This window comes from Hemiscyllium ocellatum, chromosome 7, assembly GCF_020745735.1.
Source record: "Hemiscyllium ocellatum isolate sHemOce1 chromosome 7, sHemOce1.pat.X.cur, whole genome shotgun sequence".
NCBI classification, from domain to species: Eukaryota; Metazoa; Chordata; class Chondrichthyes; order Orectolobiformes; family Hemiscylliidae; genus Hemiscyllium; species Hemiscyllium ocellatum.
The window spans coordinates 66,082,659-66,108,023 of NC_083407.1; the positions used below are offsets into that span (position 1 = coordinate 66,082,659).

The following is a 25,365-nucleotide window of genomic DNA, read 5'->3' on the forward strand; positions in this document are numbered from 1 at the left end:
CACATGCTGCTATGTCACTCACCAATCATTACAGGACTCATAACAGATGATAAAAAATTGATGAACATCACTTGTACTTGAATTGGATTGTAGTGATGGAGAATTGTGCATTTTCAGCCACAAACTCTCATCCAGGCCTATCTTGGCTCATTGGCAATATGAATCTAGATGGTTGGAGATACATTCAATGCAATAGGGGACCAGGTCAATGCAGTCTTACTGAAGTCTAGATTCTGATCCAGTTTCTAAATCTTGTATTTGTTTTTACTGGGGTGTAGTAGCATATGCCACACATATGAACAAATAATCAGAGCCACAGATGAGAGTTAATCATAGACTTAGGAACAGAAGTAGACCTTTAAACCCATTAAGTCTGCCATTTAATGAGACCACATATGATCTGATAATCCTCAATTCAATTTTGCTGACTTACCCTATAATGTTTGATTCCTTGACTGACAAAAAAATCTGATTATCTTGAGTGTACCTAATGAACCAGATTTGACAGCCATCTGATGAGAATAAAAGCTGCACAGATTCACTATGCTCCGACAAGAAACTGTTGCTCATTTCAGTCTTTAACAGATGACCCTTTCCTCTGAGATTATACCCCCTGATCCAGGGCCTCCCACAGGGGAGGCAACAATCCCCTGAAAATATGTTTCAATAAGGTCTCCTCTCCTCCTTCTTCATTCCATTGAGTACAAGCCCAACCTGTCAACCTCTCTCAAGAAAATACCCAGAATCAACTTAGTGAATCCTCAATAGGCTGCTCCAATGCCCTTAGATAAGGGACTAAAATTGTTCATAACATTCTAGCTGTAATCTGATACATGTCTAATAGACTTTCCTATTTTTATATCCACTCCATACCATTTGAAATAAAGGCCAACATTCATTTGCCTTCCCATTACCCACAACTTAGATGCTAGCTTTTTGTGATTCATGCATGAGATTTCTTTGTGTTGCAGCTTTCTCCATTTAAGCAACATTGTATTCTTTTATTCTTCCTGCCAACCTCTCACTTTCCACATTATATTCCGCTTGCCAATTTTTACACACTCACTTAATCTGTTTGTATCCCTCTGTAGATGTTGTGTCATCCTTACTACTTGACTTCACAAACATAGTGATTGTACATTTGTTTCCCTCAAAGGCACCAATATATAACTATATATCATAAATAATATGCCTCCAGTACTGATCTCAGTCGCTTTCCAGCAGTTATGGATGGCAGGCCTAAAAAAGCCTTTTTATCCCAATTCTCAGTTCTATTAGTTAGCCAATCCAATAAGTTAGCTAATATACTACTCATAAAATCTTGACATCTCATCTTATTAATTAGCCTGATGTGCAGGACTTTGAATTTTCAAAAGGTGTTCAATAAAAGAGATTATAAACACTGGTTCCCCTTTATCTATTTGGCTTGTTACCTCCTTGAAGAACTCTAATCTGTCAGGGATGGTTAACCCTTCTTGAAGCCATGCTCTCTCTGGTGATTTTATTGTGCTAAACGTTCTGCTATCACATCTACTGTTGAAATCTAACATTTTCTCAATGACAGTGTTAAGCTATTTGGCCTATTGTGACCTGTTCTTGGGCAAAGATAAGGTCCAAGATTGGATGAACCACACTGAGCGGGTAACTTTGCTGCAGGGTAAGAAAGGATACACTCCCCCTTACATCATGACAAGACTGGATTACCATTATATCAACATTGTTCCAACATCAGGGTATCTCACTTAAGATGGAGACGTTTGTTAGTATTTGTAATCTTCTTTCCCAGCATACAGTAAAAGCAGGATCAATGAACATATTCAAGCCCGAGCTTGATAGATTTTTGACTGTGAAACGAGTTAAGAGTTTGGAGGGGTTGGGGGGGGAGGGACTTACAGTGGTGTGTAGAGTGGAAAATTGAGTAAGGTAACAATCACCTCAGCTACGACCTTACTGACAGTATTTGATACCTTGAAGCTATACTAACTTCCATGTCTTATGTTCAAATTACTACTGGCTAAGTGATTTGCGCTTATATCTTTTTGCCTTCAGTGTAATTCTAATAGTTTTCTCATTCTTTCTCAGTATAGAGAATTTTTTTCTCATTTGTTTTCATGAGTGATGTACTGAGGAAACTATACTTCTACCACGTTCAGATATTCTTTTCTCAAAATTGCTCTACTTTGATGGATTCCCTTAACATTAGTAATTGCAATAACTATGAAATTTCCAAATTTATTTGACTCATGATAAATTGGTAAATTATTTCACATATGCTAGTACTTTTTCCTGAAATAATAATGCTTCTAAGCTAACCCACTGCAGTTCACAGAAATGACATTAAAACAAAAAAGCCCAAAAATAAACAAACAAAATGAGGATTAATAGAGGTGTTTTTTCCTAAAAAAAAGTCAATATAATTGAGAGAGGAGGTCACACAATATGGAAAATCCCCAACCAGTGGTATTTAATGGACAGCTGGCTAGAGAGCTGGTGAAAGCCCAATGTCACCCCATTCAGGGAAGGTCCACTGAGGTAAACACCATTCAAACATTGATTGGTCAGCCATTGATCTGCCCCTGATCCTTGATTGTTGCCATTGGTACAACACATGCCCAGGCCTAAGATTGTGGGTGGATCTAGACACAGAGTGAAGAAGTGAGAGGTCTGTGGGGGCAGTCAACAGCAATGGTGGAGGGTTATCCCTTATCAATGCTAGTCTTGCCAATGCCGGGTCACTTGATTATGTACCAAGTGTTTTGCAATTAGCAAACCCATGCCCCTCTCCTTTCAGAGTCTAAGAGTTTGCCTTCAATTGGGCCCATGAAGACAGAAACAGGGGAATATATTACTGGGAACAAAGAACTGGCAGAAGAATTGAATTGGTACTTCAGATCTGGATTCACTGGGGAAGACACAAGCAATCTCCCAGAGGTAACAGAGGCTGAAGGACCTGAACTGAAGGGAATTTATATTTGCCAGGAATTGGTGTTGGAGAGACTGTTAGGTCTGAAGGTTGATAAGTCCCTGGGGCCTGATGGTCTACATCCCAGGGTACTGAAGGAGGTGGCTCGAGAAATCGTGGATGCGTTGGTGATTATTGTCCAGAGTTCGATAGATTCGGGATCAGTTCCTGCGGATTGGAGGGTGGCTAATGTTATACCCCTTTTTAAGAAAGGTGGAAGAGAGAAAACAGGAAATTATAGACCGGTTAGTCTGACCTCAGTGGTGGGAAAGATGCTGGAGACTATTATAAAGGATGAAATTACGACACATCTGGATAGCAGTAACAGGACAGGTCAGAGTCAGCATGGATTTATGAAGGGGAAATCATGCTGACTAATCTTCTGGAATTTTTTGAGGATGTAACTCTAAAGATGGACGAGGGAACTTTCAGAAAGCTTTTGATAAAGTCCCACATAGGAGGTTGTGAGCAAAATTAGGGCGCATGGTACTGGGGGCAAAGTACTAACTTGGATTGAAAGTTGGTTGGCTGATAGGAAACAAAGGGTAGTCATAAACGGCTCCATTTCGGAATGGCAGGCAGTGACTAGTGGGGTACCACAGGGATCAGTACTGGGACCGCAGCTTTTTACAATATATGTTAATGATGTAGACAATGGTATTAGTAATAACACTAGCAGATTTGCTGATGATACTAAGCTGGGTGGCAGGGTGAAATGTGATGAGGATGTTAGGAGATTACAGGGTGACCTGGACAAGTTAAGTGAGTGGCCAGATGCATGGTAGATGCAGTTTAATGTGGATAAATGTATGGTTATTCACTTTGGTGGGAAGAGCAGGAAGGCAGATTACTACCTAAATGAAATCAATTTAGGTAAAGGAGCAGTACAGAGAGATCTGGGTGTTCTTGTACACCAGTCAATGAAGGTAAGCATGCAGGTACAGCAGGTACTGAAGAAGGCTAATAGCATGCTGGCCTTCATAACAAGAGGATTGAGTATAGAAGCAAAGAGGTTCTTCTGCAGCTGTACAGGGCCCTGGTGAGACCACACCTGGAGTACTGTGTGCAGTTCTGGTCTCCAAATTTGAGAAAAGACATTCTGGCTATTGAGGGAGTGCAGCATAGGTTCACGAGGTCAATTCCTGGAATGGCGAGATTACCTTACACTGAAAGACTGGAGTGACTGGGCTTGTATACCCTTGAATTTAGAAGACTGAGAGGAGATATGATTGAGACATATAAGATTATTAAAGGATTCGACACTCTGGAGGCAGGAAACATGTTTCTGCTGATGGGTGAGTGCCAAACCAGAGGAAACAGCTTAAAAATACAGGGTAGACCATTTAGGACAGAGATGAGGAGAAACTTCTTCACCCAGAGAGTGGTGACTGTGTGGAATGCTCTGCCTCAGAGGGCAGTGGAGGCCCAGTCTCTGGATTCATTTAAGAAAGAGTTGGATAGAGCTCTCAAGGTTTGTGGAATCAAGCATTATGGAGATAAGGCAGGAACAGGATACTGATTAAGGATGATCAGCCATGATCATATTGAATGGTGGTGCAGGCTCGAAGGGCAGAATGGCCTACTCCTGCACCTATTGTCTATTGTGCCCAAGCCTTAATCACAGAAAGCTGATCTCCCTCACAGTTTCAGCTTCATTATGATCAAGGTCCAATATCTGGGATGCTTGGACTACACCAGTTTTACATTGATGAACAACACCATGCCTTGTTGGGAGCCAAAAGTGGAAACGTGAGAAATTAATCCTACTGTATCGACATAAAATATGAAACTTTGCAAAACTGATTGTTCCTCACATTTTGACAATTCAACTGCAAAATACTAACCTTGTTATCGTCCATTACTGTGTTGAGTGACTCTATCCACATTGGATCAATATCTCCATCTAAAACAATCCACTTTGGACTTGCATGTACAATGCTGGAAAGTTCTCTCATCATAGTTGAAAACAAGCCTGTTTTTGGTGAGATCAAACAAACATTGATTACTGACTGATGTGTGGTTAAAAAAAACTTCCACAGGGACAAATACATGAAATCTCCCTTGCAATAATGAAATTCTAACTTCAACTGTAATACTTTGTTAACTAAAAACATACATAAATTCATATAATTTTTTTCTCCTTCTTCATTCCCCACCAATTAAAGTAAACAGTACACTTTTGTTGTGCTTGATTTGAACTCAACTCAACATAGTAACACTCTAGGTTCAGCTGTTTTAAATAGCTTGGTTAAGTACCAGACAGAACTGCTATCCAGAAATTACTGCTCACGCAGTTTGGAGTAAAGAGGTTGTGCAACACTGTTGACATTAAAAGCCATGGCCATGAACTGTCATGGCCAACAGTTATTTTAAAATATATCACAAAAAGTGGATTACCTGCCCATTTATTTCATTGCATTTATGGATTCCTGATGTTTGCAAAGTGATCATCAGCTTGACCGCCGTGACAACATTCAAGCACACTAAGTTAACTAAAGTGCTTTGGAATGACTTCAGACAATGAAAAGTGATACATAATTGCAATTGTTTTTTTTTCATCAGTGCCCTGGGTAAATATTCTTTTAGCTACTGATCATTAGGGATAGCATGAATGATTGGTGTTGTGATGAAATGGTAAAGACAGATGCATTGGGGCCTATGGGTTCTACCTCAGGCATATCTCAAGGAAAGAATGAAGTTTATATGCAGTTCTCAATAAGAGTAGAATAAGGGCTTGACAATCAAGCTTGCTGATAATTAACTAGGGGATGCAATAAGATAAGTATTGGAAGATTTTATGGATGCTGAAAATTGGCATCTGTGATGATGAGGACCTCGGTTGGAGGCTTAGGTAAGTCATTACTCAGTACTCCTGACTGAAGGGTAGCACAGTGGCTAGCATTGCTGCTTCACAGAAATAGGGAACCAGGGTCGATGTCACCCCTGGGACACTATCTGTGTGGAGTTTGCATATTGTCCATGTAAGTGCATGACTTTCCGCCGGGTGCTCCGGTTTCCTCCTGCAGTCCAAAGATGTGCAAATTAAGTGGATTGGCCATGCTAAATTACCGACAAAGCGCAGGGATGTATAGGTTAGGTGCATTGGCTATGGGAAATGCAAGGTTATAGGATGGGGGAATGGGCCTGGGTGACATGCTTTTCAGAAAGTTAGTGTGGACTCATTGGGCCAAATGGCCTGTTTTCCACACTGTAGGGATGCTTAGTGATTTTCAAATGCTTTTGTCTTTTCATTTGCACTGTCATGAGCTCTATCTGTGAGGGAAGGTCATTGCAAGTGGTAGACTTGCCTCGTGCATTATGTGTTTAGAGGTAGTCAAGTGATAGGAGTATTATCGGGTTGGAGATATTAGTTGTATAGTTACCCAGGAGTTAGACTGGTTTTTATTCATCTGGCATTTGCAGTGTAATGATCCAGGCGAAAATGAGGACTGCAGAAGCTGGAACCAGAGTTTAGATTAGAGTGGTGTTGGAAATGCATAGCAGGTCAGGCAGCATCCAAAGAGCAGGAAAATCGACATTTCGGACAAAAGCTCTTCATCAGGAATGGTAATGATCCAGATAAGTAAGTTGGAACGCTCCAAAATCTTCAAGTGTAGCAAAGAGTTGGAGACATTTTCAGAGGGTTTGAGACTCATCAGAATTTCAGTTATTCAAGTAGTTTCATTATTGTTTTGGGACTTCTCAGAAATCTCAACATGTAGCTTGTAGCCACATTTGGTCTCAGACCATCCAGAGTTGGGAAGAGCTGAGCCATAGCTTTTACATGGAAGGCTATTAGACCATAGAGCAACCAAACAGCAGCAGAATTTAAATTTGCCTCTTCAATTGTTAAGATCCCAGACCAGGCTACCAAATTTATGTTATGATCTATGTGGGGACCAGTAACCTTTTATCTTAGAGTGGATAAGATGAGAGATCCAGAGAGGACTTACAAAGAATAAAGCCACAAGATTTCATGATCTTGAATATGCAACAACAAACTTTACTATATAACATTAGAACAGTAATAAAATCAACAATTAACGTGCCTCTTAGTTCTAACATGCAATATTAACGTGGTAAATATGGGGAATGGATTGAATGAACGTCTACAGTACAGATCAAATGGCAAATGCATTCAAGGCAGACCTCTCACCAATGTTTGAAGATGTTCAAAGACATGGAGGGTCATTAAACTTCACAGAAGATCACTACTGGATTCACTATTGCTAACATGGTTTCAAAGCTTCCTCTCAAAGGTCATTCCCTCATGGACACTCGAATTACTGCTCCCTTCCTGACCAATCGTGTTCCTTTCCTGGATCTACCTTTCAGAAACTATACTCTCAGACAGGGACAACTCCAGTTTTTCACAAACAACAATCTTAAACAAGCAGGTGCAACTCCTGGATTTCTCCGAGGTCAATTCTCACACAACTTCATCCTGAAAACACTGATTGTGGGATTTTCAAACCCCATTATTAGCTGTACTGCACTATTAATTGAAGGTGGCTTGTTCTTGCTCCCATCATTTCCTTAAACTCTTGCTGAACAGAGCTATAGGACTTCCCTGTATCCTCACTATATAAAAAAAATGTAGTTTTGTTGACATTCCAGCAGTACTACCTTTGAGCTCTTTATCAACTCTAAACTGTCCTGAGTAACCTATTAAAGACCTTGCAATAAATCTCTTACTCAGAAGTGAATGTAGCTACCTCACACCTCTTGGGATAAAGTACTCTGAATCTTGCATTCTGTGAGAATGTTGGAAATGAATTTCATCACAAAAGGAATATGGATAGATAGATAACTGAAACATACACATTTACAAATTTATAAGAAATGCTCAGTGAACTAGGACTAGATGGATAATCCGTTCAACGGTCATCAACCATGTCATAAATCTCTATGTTTGTATCCCATGTTATTATTTAATGCCTATTAAAAAGATTGCATTTGTCCTTAAGGAAATAAAAAAAACATTGAATATGTAACATTTAAAATAAACTGAAATACAGAATTGAGAGATTTTCAGAAAAGGCGCATAGAGCCAAAAATCTGCATCACACATCACAGCACCATCTCTCATATTGCAACACTCTATTAAATGGCATGGCTCAGGGTAACCAGGAATGAGCAATAAGTTTCTTGCCAGATTCACTCATTTCCAAGGACAAATTTTTTTTAAAAATGATGTAAGGTCCCAAAAATGGATCATCCAGTGTTTATTTTTATTGAAAAGAAAATAATCACTGTTCCAATCCTTTTCCCATTATGTTTCCCAATCTTAGTAATTCTACAAATGCAGGTACAGTAGAGCTCAGATAAAGCAAGTTAATATATTCACACCAGAGATCATCCTCCTTATCTCAGAAAAACAGCTGCAACTAGTCAGTAAGAAAATAAACCTATGCATAAGACAACAGCTATGTATGAGCAAAAGGTTGACCTGCAGACTAATAAAAATGATTTTAAGAGCTGAATTTTTAGCAGTTTGTTATGAAGCACATAAGCATACATAAATCAGATTATTATAACTCAGAAACCAACAGACCAATCTTGAAAAATGTAGCCACAAGTTTGGGCACAACTAACAGTTGCAAAGATCTTTCACTTTTCCTTCAACTGATTATATTGGTTTATATTAATATAAAACTAGTGAAGAAGGCAGATTTTTTTTCAAATGAAACATTGAAAAAACAGCACAAGTTGAAATTCAGTGATTTAACTGGAAAACGGGTGGTTGGCATGAACTGTGAAAACCAAACATGCTAATAAATGGGATAAATGTACTTGGAAAGAAAAGCTTGTAACAGGGCTGGCTCATTGGCACTAAGTTAGAGATGGAGGTACAGTTGCTATAGCTTACACAATGATAAAGTCAGGTACGACTGAATCTCACTCCGAATTTCTTATTTGTCTCCCATGTTCAACAGCATTTCAAACATATAAATGCGATTGATGATCTATTTATTAAAGATCTGTCAGTGATGCAAAAACTTTATAGTAAGTGACAGGAGCATTAAGTTACAAAGAAACCTTGATGGATTAAGTGAGTGGACAAAACTGTGACAGGTAAGATTTAAGTACGTTGCATCAGTCTTCATAGTAGTAGATCAGAACTTCAAGAGAGTCGGGACAGAGGTGAGTGTAGTGGCCATCACTAAAGAAACATTGCTGGGAAAGCTGAAAGATCTGAAGGTGGATAAATCACCTGGACCAGATGAACCACATCGAGAATTCCAATGGAGACAGTTTAGAAAATTATGGAAACATTGTGGCAATCCTCCAGGAAACATTGGGGTCATGGAGGATATCAGAGGACTAGAAAGTGACTAACACCTCTATTTAAGTGAGGAAGGCAGAAAGTAGGAAATTATTGGCCGTTTAGCCTGACCTCAGAGGTTGAATAGAATACAGTTCCTACACTGTGGAAACAGGCCATTCAGCCCAACAAGTCCACACCAACCCTCCAAACAGCATCCCACTCAGATCTATCCCCCTATCCTATCCATGTAATGCACCTAACCTACACATCCCTAAACACCACGGGTAATTTGGCATGGCCAATCCAGTTAACCTGCACACCTGTGCACTGAGAAAGAAAACCGGAGCACCCGGTGGAAACCCACACAGACATGGGGAGAACATGCAAACTCCACACAGACAGTCATTCAAGGCTGGAATTGAACTTGGACCTCTGGTGCTGGAATACTTGGAAGTGCAGGGTAAAATAGGGCTAAGTCAGCATGGTTTCATAAAGGGGAGGTTACACCTGACAAATTTGTTAGAATTCTTTGAGGTGGTATGAGAATATTAGACAAAGGAGAGCCAGATAACATGATTAATTTGGATTTTCAGAAGGCCTTTGACAAGGTGTCACACAGGGGATTACTAAATAAGAGCCCATGGTGTTACGGACAAGGTACTGGCATGCACATAGAATTGGCTGAGGTATTGCCGTGGATAGAGGATTAGCTGGCAGATAGCAGGCAGAGAGTGGGGATAAAAGGACCTTTTTCAGGATGGCAGCCAGTGACTAGTGGAGTTCCACAGGGTCAGTGTTCGTATCACACCTATTCATATTATATATTAATGGAATTAGACAAAGGGCATTGTTGCTAAGTTTGCCAATGACTGAAAGATAAGTGGAGGGACAGGAAGTACTCAGGAAGCAGGGAGGCTTCATTAAGTACTTGGACAGGCTCGGAGACTGGCCAAAGAAATGGCAGATGGAATACAATGTGTAGAAGTGGGAGGTTATGCATCTTGGTAGGAATAGAAACAGACTATTTTCTAACTTTGAAGTCCTAGGGATTCTGTTAAGGTCAACATGCAGGTTTAGTTGGCAGTTAGGAATGCAAATACAATGTTAGCATTCATTTCAAGAGGGCTAGAATACAACAGCAGATATGTACTGCCAGGGCTGTATCAAATTGTGATCAGACTTCAGTTGGGATATTGTGAACAGCTTTGGGCCCCATGTCAAAAGAAGGATGTGATGCCCATGAAGGAGGTCCAGAGGAGCTTGGAATGCAGGGTTTGACATATGAGGAGTGGTTGAGGACTCAGTTTGTACTCAGTGGAGTTTAGAAGAATGAGGCGAGTATCTCATTGCAATTTACAGAACACTAAGAGGGCCTGGATCGTATAAACATGGAGATGATATTTCTACTAATAGAAGAGATTAGGACCTGAGGACATAGCTTCAGAGTGAAGAGATGACCCTTCAGAACTTAGATGAAGAGGAATTTCTTCAGCTAGAGGGTGGTTAATCTTTTGAACTCATTGCAACAGAAGGCTATAGAAGCCAAGTCCTTATTGAAGACAGGGATAAATGGGTTCTTAATTGGTAAAGGGATCAGGGGTTATGAGGAGAAGGCAGGAGAATGGGGATGATAAACATATCAGACATGATCGAATGGTGGTGCAGAGTCAATGGACCTAACAGGGAACCAGAACAAACAATATGTGTGGATTTCTAAAGGGCATTCTATAAGGTATCACACATGACGATACTTAATGAGAACAATGGTGTTGGGAACAGCTTTGACAAAGGGTCAGTTAGACTCGAAACATTAGCTCTTTTCTCTCCTTACAAATGCTGCCAAACCTGCTGAAAGTTTCCAGCATTTTCTCTTTTGGTTTCAGATTCCAGCATCCGCAGTAATTTGCTTTTCTTTTAATAGAAGACACAGTTGAGTTAAAGTGGACATTTTCAGGATGACAACTGTAACTAGTGGAGTGTCAGAGGGATTCGGTGCTCTGGCTACAATTATTTATCATACTTTAATGACTTGGATGATGGAACTGAATTTACTGTAGCTAAATTTGCAGATGATACAAAAATAGGTGAGAAGGCAGTAGTGAGAATGACAAAGAGTTTACAGAGAGGTAGGTTACAGGTTATAAAATGGCAACTACTTGGTAGATGGAATATAATGTGGGAAAATATGAGATATTACACCTACAGGAAAAGTAGGAAAAAATAAATATAATTTAAATGGAGAAAAACTGCAGCACAGAGGAGCTTAAAGGTCCTCGTGCATGAATTCCAAAAACCTGGCATCCAAGTTCAGCAGGTAGTAGGAAATATTGGCATTTACTTTGAAAGGAACAGTGCATACAGATAGGGAAGCCTCGTTAAAAAATACAAGGCACTAGTCAGACAATACCTGGAATACTGTTAACAGTTTTGGCCCCCTAATCAAAGGAAAGATATACTGGCATTGACTGGAGGCAGTCCACAGAAATTATCTTGGTTGATTCAAGTTATGAAGCGATTTTCTTATGAGGAGATATTGAGCAGGTGAGGCTTACATTCTTTGGAATTCAGAAGAATGAGAGGATATGATACTGAAACATACAGACTTCTTAGGGAGCTTAACAATGTAGATGTTGACAGATTGCTTCCTTGTGTGAGAATCTACAATCTAGGAGTGTCACCCATTAAAAACCAACCACCTGACAAAGAAGCAGTGCTTTGAAAGCTAGTGCCTCCAAATGAACTCGTTGGACTATTACCTGGTGTAGTGTGATTTTTAACATTATAAACAGAGATGATGAGGATTTTCTTTTCTCTTAGAAGGTACTAAATCTGTGGAATTGGTCACTGCAGAGATCTGTTGAGGTTGGTCCTTAATTATATTCAAGGCTGAGATAGATCCGTAAGGGAATCAATGGCGATGGGCAAAAAACAGGAAAGTGAATTTGAGGATCATCAGATCAGCCATGATCTCACTGAATGACAGATCAGAGTTGATGGGCTAAATGGTCTCCTTCTGCTCCTACATCTTGTGGTGTATGATACCTACACCCCAAAACACTGCAGTAGTTCAAGGTGGCAGCTCACTATCACCTTCTCAAAGGCAATGAGGGATGATGATAAATGCCAGTGACATCTATATCCTGCAAATAAGTAAAGCAAAAGCACCTTCATGGTAGCATAAAAACAATCCAGTCAGATTCTACCCAGTCAAGAACACTCCAGAATCTTACATGTTTCAATGAGATCATCTTTTATTCTTCTAATCCCCAATGAACATAGGCCAAACCTGCTATACTATTCCTCATAGGGCAAATACTCATCCAAGGAATCATCCTAGTGAATATTCACTGAACTGCTTCCAATGCAAGTATATCCCAATGCAGTCTCACCAATGTACTCTATACTCCTTTCAACAAAGGTTAACATTCAATTTATTAATTATTTGCTGCTCCTGCATGCTAACCTTGTGTGTTTTTTATAATTCATTCATAAGATATGAACATTGTTGGATAGGCCAGCATTTATTGCCCATTCCTAATAGAACATAGAAAAATACAGCGCAGAACAGGCCCTTCGGCCCTCGATGTTGCACCGACCTGTGAACTATTCTCAGCTCGTCCCCCAACACTATTCCAAAATCATCCATGTGTTTATCTAAGGATTGTTTAAATCTTCCTAATGTGGCTGAGTTGACTACCTTAGCAGGTCGGGCATTCCACGCCCTTATCACTCTCTGCGTAAAGAAAGTAGCCCAGTAGTTAAGAGAAAACGGGATGGTTAAGGTTCAACCACATTGCTGTCATTCTGGAGTTGCAAGTAGGTCCAACCAGGTAAGGATAGCAGCTTCCTGACATTAGTGAAGCAGATAGATTTTTCCGACAATCATGGTCATCATTAGACTAAATTCCAGACTTTTATTTGATTCAAATTCCACCATCTACAATTGTTGGATTTAAACCCAGATCCCCAAAACATTCCTTATCTCTGGATTAATAGTCTAGTGTTAATATGACTCCATTACTTCCCCTTCAATTGTATTCATGGACACAGACACCCAGAGCTCTTTGTACTGCAGCATTCTGTGGTGTCTCTCAATTTAAACAATATTACTTTTGTATTGTTACTGCCAAAGTGAACAAAGTCACTTTTTTGTGCATGTTTGTGCATTCACTAAACCAATCTATGTTTATTCACAGGTTCTCTGTCCTCACAACTTGCTGACAATATAAATAGGTAGGAAAGCAATTTTGACTACATTACATTCAGTTCCTTCACATAAATCATTAATATAGATCATGAACAGTTGAAGCCCTGCAGCACACCAGTGAATGTCTGCCACCTTGATAAATGGTCTAGTTATCTTGAATCTCATTCTTCTGTGCTAGTTAATCATCAATTCATGTTAATGTATAATTTCTAACATTGAGCTTGTAACTTGTCTAGTAACTTTTATGTACCATCTTATCGAATGCCATTTGGGAATACAAATGCATACTGGTTTAGTTTTATCACTGTGCTTATTAAGTCCATAAAGAATTCTAAGAAATTATAAACAATTACAAAACCATGTTGACTCAGCCTAACTGTATTATGGAATTGCCATATTCCACCTCTCAGTCAGTGGCTTTGTCCTGCCAAAGCATGGGGAGGCAAAAGGGGACACTGTTTAGCCTTTACTCTTGCCTAGGCTGGATTTGATTTATTATTGTCACATGTACTGAGATATAATGAAAAGTACTGTGTTGTGTGCTAACCAGACAAATCATACCTTAGGTTGTCCAGAGTTCATTACTGAAGTGGTATGCAGTAAAGAAACAGATTTGACAGATGCATAACTTGGTGTTGTCAGTCAGGTTGCCTCTGTTCCACCCTCCTTTTCTAATTTTGGTCATGCCAGCTGCATATTTTGCAATGTCAGTATTGATTTCAGGACACAAAGTTAAAAATCACACAAATTGCTCAAAAACTCAATGAATGCATGTAAGATTCTGTAAATCCCCTTTTTAAAAATAGAATCAGTCTGAGCACTGGGGCACAGACAGCCTCACACAGGGCACCTCACACCTTCAATACATTATCTGTGCCGACATGGCACCTATTGTTAAAGTTCACTTGAGTATGTAACTTGAAAACAAAGTTCTTGGGTTTACATATGAAAGAACCAAAACTAACATGGTCATTCTAAAAGATGAGACACTTAACAAAGAATCCAGGGCTTTTTCAATATATAATTTCAGTTACATCACACTGTAAACTTTTGCTATAAATTCTGTCTTGCGATCTTATACTCCACAACCCCTGAAGAAGGAGCAGCATTCCGTAAGCTAGTGCTTCCAAATCAACCTGTTGGACTGTGACCTGGTGTTGTGTGATTTTTAATTTTGTACACCCCAGTCCAACACCAGCACCTCCACATCATGGTTTCAGGATAAACCCTGAAGGGAAAAGAAAAAAACAGTTGGCTCCAGAAACAATATCTACCTGCATTTACTGGTCTTTACCAGAAGCTACTGGAGGAGCAGGGGTTCATAAATGATACTTCACGCCTGAAATTCTGAGCAAACCCATTGACTGTCATCAGTTCTGATGTACTGATAGTCTTGACCAAAGGGTTACCAGATTGTCCCCACTCAATTATTGCATTCATTCCCTTACCATCCATTAGCAGACTGAAGCAGGTGACTGACCTGTTAGTAGCAATGCTGCTGGAATCAGAGCACTGAGCACCAACCAACAGCTGTAGCCAATCCTGTCATTCCCTCTGCCCATCTCCTCACATCCACTCCTGACTCTTTCATGGGCTCTCCACTCTCCTCCCTCCACTCAGCACCTTCTGTTTCCACTCGTCCCCTTTCCTCACCACAGTCTCCAACCCTGCCCACCCCCTCTGTCATTCTCTCCCCTCGCCCCGCCTCTAAGTCATGCTCTACCTTTCCTCCCCACTCACATGTCCCCTCTCCTTTCCAGCTGCAACTCTCTCTCCAACCCCAGTCTGCTTTCAATCTTGCTACACCCATTCAACCCAACGTTATGCGCACTCTCTCTTTATCTCTTATTCCCCATACCCACTCACTCTCCCTGTTTGTCCCCCAACCCGCAGTTACCCCCATCTTATTCCTCACCCCCAGTCATTATCCCTCTATTCTCCCCCTCCACTTCAAGTCATATATATGTGCTTGCTCTCTTCCTATACCCCTTCCCTGTTATATGCATCTTCTCTCTTCACACCCAACTCCATTCTTCTCTCCCTCTTTCCCCCAACCCAGCCTCCATCCCTCTCTCTTACTCTCCCGAACCCAGTCTCCCTCTCTCTTAACACCTCCTAGTCCCCAACATCTTCACTCCTAGGCTTTCTCCATCTCTTCCCCCCCCCCCCCCACTACCCCTCCTCCTTTACCCCCTCCAGTCTTTCTGTGCCTCATCACCCAAAAGTTCTTCTGTTTCAGACAGTCCCTCTGCCAGGTAGGCTAGAGCAGAAGTCTATCCCCACCTGGATCCAATCCAGGATATCAATGATCAGTGATTGGAATTTGTCCTGGAATGGTGCTCAAACCAAAGGTCCAGCACTGGTTAGCCAGTACTCAGTGAAGCTGAGAGCTGACTGCACCGTGTGAATATTGTTCAACTGTATCTGTTTGAGTTGCCTACTGGAAAGAAGCTACTCAAATGTTATGAAGACAAATAAATGAGCTGCAAGACATTTGCACATTGTTTGAGTCTGCTAAGAAACCTTTTTAATTTCTTTGCAGAACCCACCTAGTTCACTGGTTCCTGTGGGAAAGGAAATCTGCCATCCTTACCTGGTCTGGCTTATACATATCACCAGACCAACTGCAAGGTTTTTTGACTCTGGGCAAATAGGGTTGGCAATAAATCTGACCTGGCCAGTGATGTCCACATCCCATAGACAAATAAAAAACAAAATCAGCATCTCTTGTGCATTTCTCTCTTCATCTAACTGTCCTAAGCTAAGAGCTCATGACATAGGAGGTTACATATTAGCATGAATAAAGAAATGGTTAGCTAATAGAAAGCGGCGGGTAAACAATAACAGGTCCAGACTTCTGCCAGATGAAGCCAAACACTGTAAGAGGCATCTTTGTTGTCCAATGCTGACTTTGTTTCTCTCAATGTTATGTCCAATTTGCACTGTGACTGTAGGCTTATTGCATTTGTGATTAATTCTTTGTTTTACATCCAAAACATTACTTCACATACTAGCTCAACATCCTGGGACTATCTGGGGAGGTTGGCACAAAATATATCCAAAATGATGACACCTTCATATTCAATAAAATCTAAAACATAAACACAAAGCCATGTATGCAGAGCCAATGCAATTGAATTTATAAATTAAAATTGCATAATTTGTGACTTCAATAAATATTACTATTCATTCATGAAATTTCACATTTGCATTGTTCATTTTTGTCTTCCTGCACAATAAAATTTGAAAATCAATAGATACTTGAAGCCAGCAGAACAGGTAGGTAAGGTTGTTAAAAAGGAATATTGGGTGCTTCTGTCCACTTCTGATAAAAGTTAGTTCTGAAGAAGATTCATACCAGGTTCGAAACATTAACTCTATTTCTCTCTCCACAGACATTGTCAGACCCACTGAGTTTCTCCAGTGTCCTCTGTGTTTGTTTCAGATTTACAACATCCACAGTATTTTGCTTTATGGGATACTTGCCTTTATTAGTCAAAGCATTAAATACAAAAGCAAGCAGGTTATATTATGTTAGTTCGATCCCAGCTTGAGTATTGTGCACATTCTGGTCACCACACTATATGAAAGATGTAACTTCACTAAAGAATGTGCAGAAGAAATTCACCAGAATGTTGCCTAAGCTGGAGTAATCAGCTATGAAGAGAGACAAGACAGGCTAGGGTTATTTTCCTTAGTACAGAGAAGGATAAAGGGGGATCTGACTGAGGTGCTCAAAGTTCTGAGGGCATAGAGGAGACAGATAGCAAGAAACCTTTTTCCTTAGCAATTGGTCAATAATCGGCAGATGCAGTTTTGAGGTAAGGAGCAAGTGGTTTAGAGGAGATCTGACGAAAACATTTTTCACCCAGAGAATTGCATCTGGAACTCAATATACAAAAGGATGGTAGAAGTGGGAACCCTCAAGACAATTAAGAATTATTTAGATGAGCACTTAAAATGCCATGGCACACAAGGCTATAGGCAAGTGACTCTAAGTGACCTTTAAGTGTCTTTGCTTCACATATGTCATTTGAAGACTGCTTCCTCACAACTTAAATTCCATTGTTGAATCAATGAAACAAAAGTGTAATTATATCGAGCTACAGTTGTTGTGCAACTAGCAACTCTCTAATATAAGGGATGACAAATAGTTGAAAATTTATGCGGACAGCACAACCAATAATTGTTAAGTGTGAATGTTTGTTTCACCCTCAATCATATAGTGAAAGGAGTTTAACCAGGAGTTAAAGATGAGAAGCAACAGGTCCATGAGCAGCCAATCATAGACAAACAGCCATAGGCAATAGGAGCAAATTCTATGGACTCCAAGCAGAACCTAAACAGAACTCAGAATCCACTGAAATTGAACATGTTTCTATAAAAAAGGTTTTATACTGTGAGCATGATGGAAGCCTGCAACTATATTAGATTGCTAGAAACATTTTCCACTGCTACCAATATTGAAGAAAGCTCAGATTATAAAGAGCAATAGACTTTGTTTATTTGGATTTTAGCAAAGTGTTCGACAATGTTCCGCATGGCAGACTAATTAGTAAAGTTAGGTCACATGGGATTCAGGGTGAACTTGCCAATTGGATACATAATTGGCGTAACAGCAGGAAACAGAGCGGGATTGTGGAGGGTAGCTTTTTGGATTGGAGGCCTGTTACCAGCAGTGTTCCGCACGGATCAGTTCTGGGTCATCGTTCATTTGTCATTGATGAAAATGATGTAAATGATTTGGATAAGAATATAGAAGGCATGGTTCTAAGTTTGTGGCTGACACCAAAATTAGTGGCATAGCAAACAGTGAAGGCTATCTAAGAGTACAACGCAACCTTGATCCAAATGAACCAGTGGGCCAAAGAATGGCTGGTGGAATTTGATTTAAATAAATACAAGGTGCTACATTTATTAAGACAAACTAGGGCAGGATGTACAAACTTAATGGTTAGGGCCCTGAGGAGAGTTGTTGAACAGAGATACCTAGGGATTCAGGTATATAGTTCCTGGAAATAGGAATCACAGGTAGATAGGGTGGTGAAGGCGGCATTTGGCATGCTTACCTTCACTAGTCAGAGCACTGAGTACAGGAATTGGGACATCATGTTACAGCTGTACAAGACATTGGTAAGGCCATATTTGGAGTACTGCATACAATTCTGGTCGCCCTGCATAAGAAGGATGTTATTAAACTACAAAGGGCACAAAAAAAGATTGAAAAGGATGTTATTAAAACTGGAGGATTTGAGTTATAAGGAGAGGCTAAATAGGCTGGGATTTTCACCCTTGGGAGAGTAGGTGGCTGAGGAGTGACCTTTCAGAGGTTTATCAAGTGATGAGGGATATAGGTAAGATGAATAGCCAACGTCTTTTCCCCAGACTAAGGGAGTTCAAAACCAGAGGGGCAACATTTTCATACAAAGGTGGGGTGTATAGAATGAGCTGACAGAGAAAGTGTTTGAGGCAAGTACAATTACAACATTCAAAGGATAGTTGTTAAGGTACATGGATAGGAAAGGTTTAGAGGGACTAGTTCAGTTTAGGTAACCTGGTCAGCATGGACTGGTCGGGCTGAAGGGTCTTTTTCCATGCTGTATGACTCAATGTCCAATTTTATGAACTACTTTGCCCAAACCAAAGTAAAATCTTCCTTGCAATAATATTTTGATACCATGTCTTCTGAGTGTATTTTCCAATTTTAAAGGTTTTTATATTATAGTATTAGCAGCACTGCTGCTCTGTAATGCTGTACTGGAGGGTTTTCTTGCATTTTGTAACTAAAATGGAGGATTCCCACAATTTCGTGGCTATAATGAAGAATTCCTGTCATTTGCATGCTCATTTGATTCCTGATGAATCAGCTGATGAAGGAGTAGCACTCCAAAATCTAGTGCTTCCAAATAAATCTGTTGGACTATAACCTAGTGATGTGTGATTTTTAACATTTGATTCCTGTTTCCTTAACAGCTTTACTAAGTGAATTTCATTGCCTGTAGGATTAACAAACAATGTCTGCTTTAATTTCACTTTTATAAAATGGCTGTCACTATTCATGACTTTTAGAGATGAATCCTGCTTCTTTGACATTTTCTATTGAATGATTCCGGCTGTGTATTGTCTCAATAGTGATCACCTATTTCTTTTTGCAGTTTTTCCTTGGATTATTCCTGCACCTCAAAGTTTAAGTTAATTCTTCCTGCTTTTATCACAGCTTTACTGAAAACTTCTTGGTTTCCTCTGGCTGGCTGTTAACTTTCATCTTCTGTTTGAACAGGACTGGTTAGGCTTCACGCCAACCCTTTGATTTCTTCAATTCTGGTTTTGCGATGTGCTTGGTTCAGTGACCTCCATTTAGATTGGTTTCTTGGCCTTCAACCTCACTTTCTGAAGCAGTTCCTTGTGGTGCCTGCCCACTGTGGCAGCAACACATGATCTGAGGCGAAATTCTTTCCCCATTGAATAATTATGTAGTGACTCTCACTGGAAAGTTACATGAATCCAACAACAATTTGGGAGAACAAAATCACCATTATTTATGATAACCAGGGCCCTAACCATTAACTTTGTACAGCCTGCCTTGGTTTGTCTTATGAAATGCAATATCTTGCCTTTATTTAAATCAAATTTATTATAACTTTACAACTTCCTTTCTCTTACCATCTTTCCATTCACGTGTAGCAGGATGCAAAAATCCAAATAATTCATCTGTGGTCACTGCTTTGGGGTTTATGTCACACCACATTGGCTTTAACTTCATGTTGGCATAAGTCCTGTGAAGAGTTCTTAATATCTGTAGGCATTGAAGAGGTTATATCATACTGTTTATATGCATGTCTTCACAAAAAATATTCTTATAAATACTTAGCTGATGATTTATACCGTTCATTGATTCTTTACAATTTTGGGAAAGTGCATTGGCTTTGTTTCTTTATCTGATTTCAAATCTTCAAATCTAGCTGAGACAGATTGTTCCTTTTTTACTTATTGTCTTTAAGCATTCCTTGCACATAGGCAATTTTATTTAAGCTCCTTGGGGACAAAGGGTCCCAAGTTCTACCAAGCTTCAGACTGCACAAACATTGGTCTTCCAAGATTCCACAGAGGTAGACTCCAGCATCAACCTATTCCAGAAGCTGACATGAATCTCTGCTACTGCCTGTTTGGGTAGGAAATCATCAGTGGGATTTGAGAGAATCAAATTGTTCAATGCAAACAATACTCATTCATCAGTGGAAACTAACATGACAGCATAGTTTTCCCATCAGAAACTTGCTGAAATTTGTCAGTCAACTATCAGGAAAAATAAATAAATTGTTGATAAGGCATAATTATTCACCAATCTTGAGAAAAAACACTTAAATTTAGGCAGAATAGAACTGAAGATACTTTAGGAATGCAATTCCACACATTGTAATGGCTGTTCTGACCCTCATGCTATCCTGACTCTATACAAAATTTGATGTGGACTTTGGGTTCATGTTGTGCTACATGCAACCCCATCATTCTGTTCTGTATTTGTAAAATCTTCCTTTCTATCCTGTTTTACCACCATCACATTGATAACTTGTTATGATCTCTCTACCTTAATTGGTTTGTACAATTTGGATTACTTGTTGCTTTGGTTAGACCCTCAGCATGTGACTTGTATCTATCATGTTATTCCAGCCATTTGATTTATTTCCAGTACCACCTTATTTTTACTTTTTTGTAATTTATTTTTCTGCCTCAATTAATTAGGTTATAGATCATCCCCTTCACTTACTATTCAGCTGTTGACACTTTACTCGTATCGCATGACATTTTCGAACACCTGCAGAGACTTATTATTTGACATTCCACTCACACTATTTATATGATCTTTTGATCTCTCTGTCCACTGATCCCTCTATCTATAAATTTGGTGCCTGTATGCTTTTCTTCACTTGACAAAGGGGCAGCGGTCTGAAATCTAACCTTGTGTTGTTTGACTTCTGACCTCTATACAGAACTAAATAAAGCAAAGAAACAATGCAATCAGAACAGTGAAATGCACAAGACCCAAGGATGTTAATTGTAAGAGATCGTTTCTTAAAAGTAATGGATTTAAGAAATAAAATGAGAGCAAGTAATACTTATATATGATTGATCAAGCAGATAGTGGTTGATGTAAGCCAATGAAATATATGTGGGTTTGTCCATTTTCTTAGTATTATTAATAATAGAGTTATTATAATTATAACTTATAGTAACTGAATTGTTAAAAGAAATATGTTATGTAGCTCATTGAGTTAAACAGTTATGAGTTTTTGTATAATTATGAATGGACCCACTGATATTGATTATAATCCATTCAAGGATCAAAAGACTTAAAAAAAAACCTTGCCTCGATCTTCGCTATTAGTCCAATCAATGTGAGCTACATTTACTTGTCCATCAATTTTCCTGTGGGAACTGTTTGCTATCAGATTGGCATCTCTTCTTTAAATGAAGAGTTCACTGTTGGCACATCTGGTATGAACATCTGCTCTAAATTCCACAGTAGGGGATGATTATGACAGCTTATCATTGAAGCATGTGTTTTTCGTTTGTCATTTAAAAATCATCATGCAAAAGGGGGATTAATACAATATGGATCATAGCTCTATTCAGTTTAGGTTCCTCTAGGTTTAGTTCAAGATGTAACTGGAGTGCCTTTACTTACTTGGCTCTTGCCTGTTCCAGCACCACCCACAACAAAAACTGAATGTCTCACTGTCAACAGCTCCTCAAGTTGTGTAACCTGACAAAAATAACAACAGCAATTATGAAAGGTTGGCAACTAAGCTGCTATTGCAGCACACAACTTCACTTATCAAAGCAAACCTATTAACTGGAGCATGAGGAGACATCTGATCACAAGTGTAGGCTATGGCAAGCAGTTGAATTTCGCCAGGTATTTTCCCACTTCATTGCTGTAACTTTGACAGAAACTTGACATTGATGTGTAAATAATTCCAGATATATGCAATCTTTGAAAATGTTTGAAAAACACATTTGTAGTTGCTGACTATAACATGAGTTAAACAGCTGTTATTAAATTTTTCTAGTCCAATAGCACAAACTGGCTTCTCAAACAAAGATTACAACAGTTAGCATGCTCAACTTAAAAGAAATTTTATGCACTCAATTTGCTTGCTTTCTGTAGGACAAAAAAAATTTCAATAACTAGATAACCAGTAGAATGAAAAATAATATTTCAGAGTTGGTCTATTAGTTCCCACTTCACGTGCATATAAACAAAAATAGCAAAGAATTCAAGAGCAACAGTGGAAAAAAAAGCTACTGGCTGATTTTGAAAGATAGTGGTAAAAGTTTGCTGCTTCTGCATGAACCAACCCTCTGTTATAACACATTAAATAAACAAGAAATTGAGGACAGGTGAGCATAAAAGTAGAAAATACCAGCCAGAAATCCTCAGCTACATGTGTAATCTATGTTAGAATACCAATGAACTAGTAAACGTTAAGAAAGAATCTTGAACATAGTTTCACGCCAGAAACTCAAGTGGTCAAGAATAGGATTACAGCTAAACTTGGAGAACTACTGGAATCTTTTACTTATTACAAATACACAAACCCAAATCGAATAAAGATGCAGTCTATCCCTATTTCTAGGAACATATAATTGCAGGTTCATGAGCTGTACCTGGGTATAATTCAATATAGTTAAAAACAATGACCGCAGATGCTGGAAACCAGATTTTGGATTAGTGGTACTGGAAGAGTACAGCAGTTCTTGATTTTGCTGCTCCTCGGATGCTGCCTGAACTGCTGTGCTCTTCCAGCACCACTAATCCAAAATATAATTCAATTTAGTTCATATAAAATAAAGTGATACACTTACCTTAAAAAATTACAAGTCCAACGAAAGTTACAAAACAAAATAAACAAATGCCTCCACTTTCTATATGAAATGTAACATTTCAACAAGCTTCTCACCTAGGCCCTTATAAAGGTATTTGTGCTTGTATTTTCTTTTGCAACACAATCTGATAGCTGGTCATTTGCATCTACCTATTTCATTTAAGATTTTTGTCCAAGGGAGTGAAGCTAAATTTGAAGCTCACATCAAGTTATGAAGAAGGCATTATGAAGTTGCAGACAGATATTGAGGGAGTGAGCAAAAATGGCATGCACTGCACACTGTGAAAATGTGAAGAATAAAAAAGCAGAGAATTCCTTAAACAGTGAACAACTTTGGAATTCTAAGATGTAAAGAGAATTAGGTGTCACAGTGCATGAGTCATAAATTAAATCAAAAAGGTTAATGGAATACTATCCTTTATCATGACAGGAATTTAGTTTAGAAGAAAAATAGTATGCTTCAGTTATACTGGTCTTGGTGTGACCAAATCTCAAAATAATATGTGCAGTTCTGGTCTCCTTATAGAAAGGTGAAATGCATTGACTTGACCTACCTTTGGGAAATAGGGGAGGACGGGTGACAGAGGTAACAGTGGGGGAGCACTATGGAATCAATGACTATAATTCTCTGAATTTTAAAATAGTTATGGAGACGGGCAAAACTGACATAGGTTCAAATTCTAAACTGGGGCAAGGTGAATTTTGATGGAATTAGATAGGAGCTTGCAGGGATCTGTTTGCAGGCAAAAGAACTTCTGGCAAGTGGGAGGCCTTTAAAAGTGAGATAGCTCTATATGGGTGAAGGGCAGGAATAGGGAACCTGGGATAACAAGAGATATTAAGGCCTTGGACAGAAAAAAGGCGGCATGGTTCAGGGGCAGGCAGCCAGGATCAGGGGAATCCCTGGAAGTATACAGGGAATATAGGAGATTACTGAAGAAGGAAATCAGGTGGGCAAAAAGGGGGCACAACATAGCCTTGACTGAGAAGATTAGGGTGAATTAAAGAGGTACTTTAAGTATATTAAAGGAAAAAGAATAACTGGAGACAGAATAGGACACTTCTAGGACCAAAATGGACATGTATATGTAGGACCGCAGGAGATGGGCAAAGCTCTCATTGAATATTTCTACTGTATTTACTATGGAGAAAGACACGAAGGCGTGGGAACGTGGGGAAGTTAGTGGCGATATCTTGGGGATAGAACATATCACAGTTGAAGAGGTATTAGTTATAGGATCCATCTACCAGGCCCGCTGCCAAGCAAAGGCCGCCAGCATTCTCAAAAGTCTATCCCAACTTGGCAATATTTTACTACAACCTCTACCATTGGGGAAAGGGTACAGAAGCCTGAACATATGCACCAGCCAGTTTCATATCAGTTTCTACCCTACTTCTTTTAAAAAAGTGAATGGACTCACAAACTCTTAACATTCGCCTGTACCTGTGTTTTTGTTTTTGCCACTTTTTACCTATTATTTACTTATCTATGCTACTCAACTATTTGATCTGCCTTTATTACAAAGCTTTTCACTGTGCCTCGGTACACATGACAATAAATTCAATTCAATTCAATCGTTGTATTAGAATGTATGAAGGTTCCAAAAGCTCCAGGTCCTGACCAGATATATCCAAGAACACTGCAAGAGGCTAGAGAAGAAATTGCACAGGCACTGGCTGATATTTTTGCACCATCATTAGCCAAAGATGGGGTTTCCTCCCACAATCCAAAAACTATGCGGGTTAGGTGAATTAGCCATGCTAAATTGCTCAAAGTTCGGGAGAAAATTTGTAGCTCAGGTGCTCATTGTTGTGGTTCTGTTCGTCAAGATGGGAATTTGTGTTGCAGACATTTCGTCCCCTGTCTAGGTGACATCCTCAGTGCTTGGGAGCCTCCTGTGAAGCGCTTCTGTGATTTTTCCTCTGGCATTTATAGTGATTTGTATCTGCCGCTTCCAGTTGTCAGTTCTAGCTGTCTGCTGCAGTGGCGGTATATTGGGTCCAGGTCGATGTGCTTGTTGATTGAGCATGAGCAAAACCA

The 25,365-nt window shown here is 39.4% G+C and overlaps 1 protein-coding gene across 1 annotated transcript in view; it reads right to left on the minus strand.

Annotated features, from left to right (window-relative positions):
• dnah9l (dynein, axonemal, heavy polypeptide 9 like) overlaps positions 1-25,365 on the minus strand; it is a 429,781-nt gene that overhangs the window by 230,801 nt on the left and 173,615 nt on the right. The window contains exons 40-42 of the mRNA XM_060828114.1: positions 22,124-22,201; positions 20,101-20,233; positions 4,807-4,934 (exon numbers count right to left, since the gene is read on the minus strand). Coding sequence (XP_060684097.1) covers positions 4,807-4,934; positions 20,101-20,233; positions 22,124-22,201 — 339 coding nt within the window. The remainder of the gene's footprint in view (positions 1-4,806; positions 4,935-20,100; positions 20,234-22,123; positions 22,202-25,365) is intronic.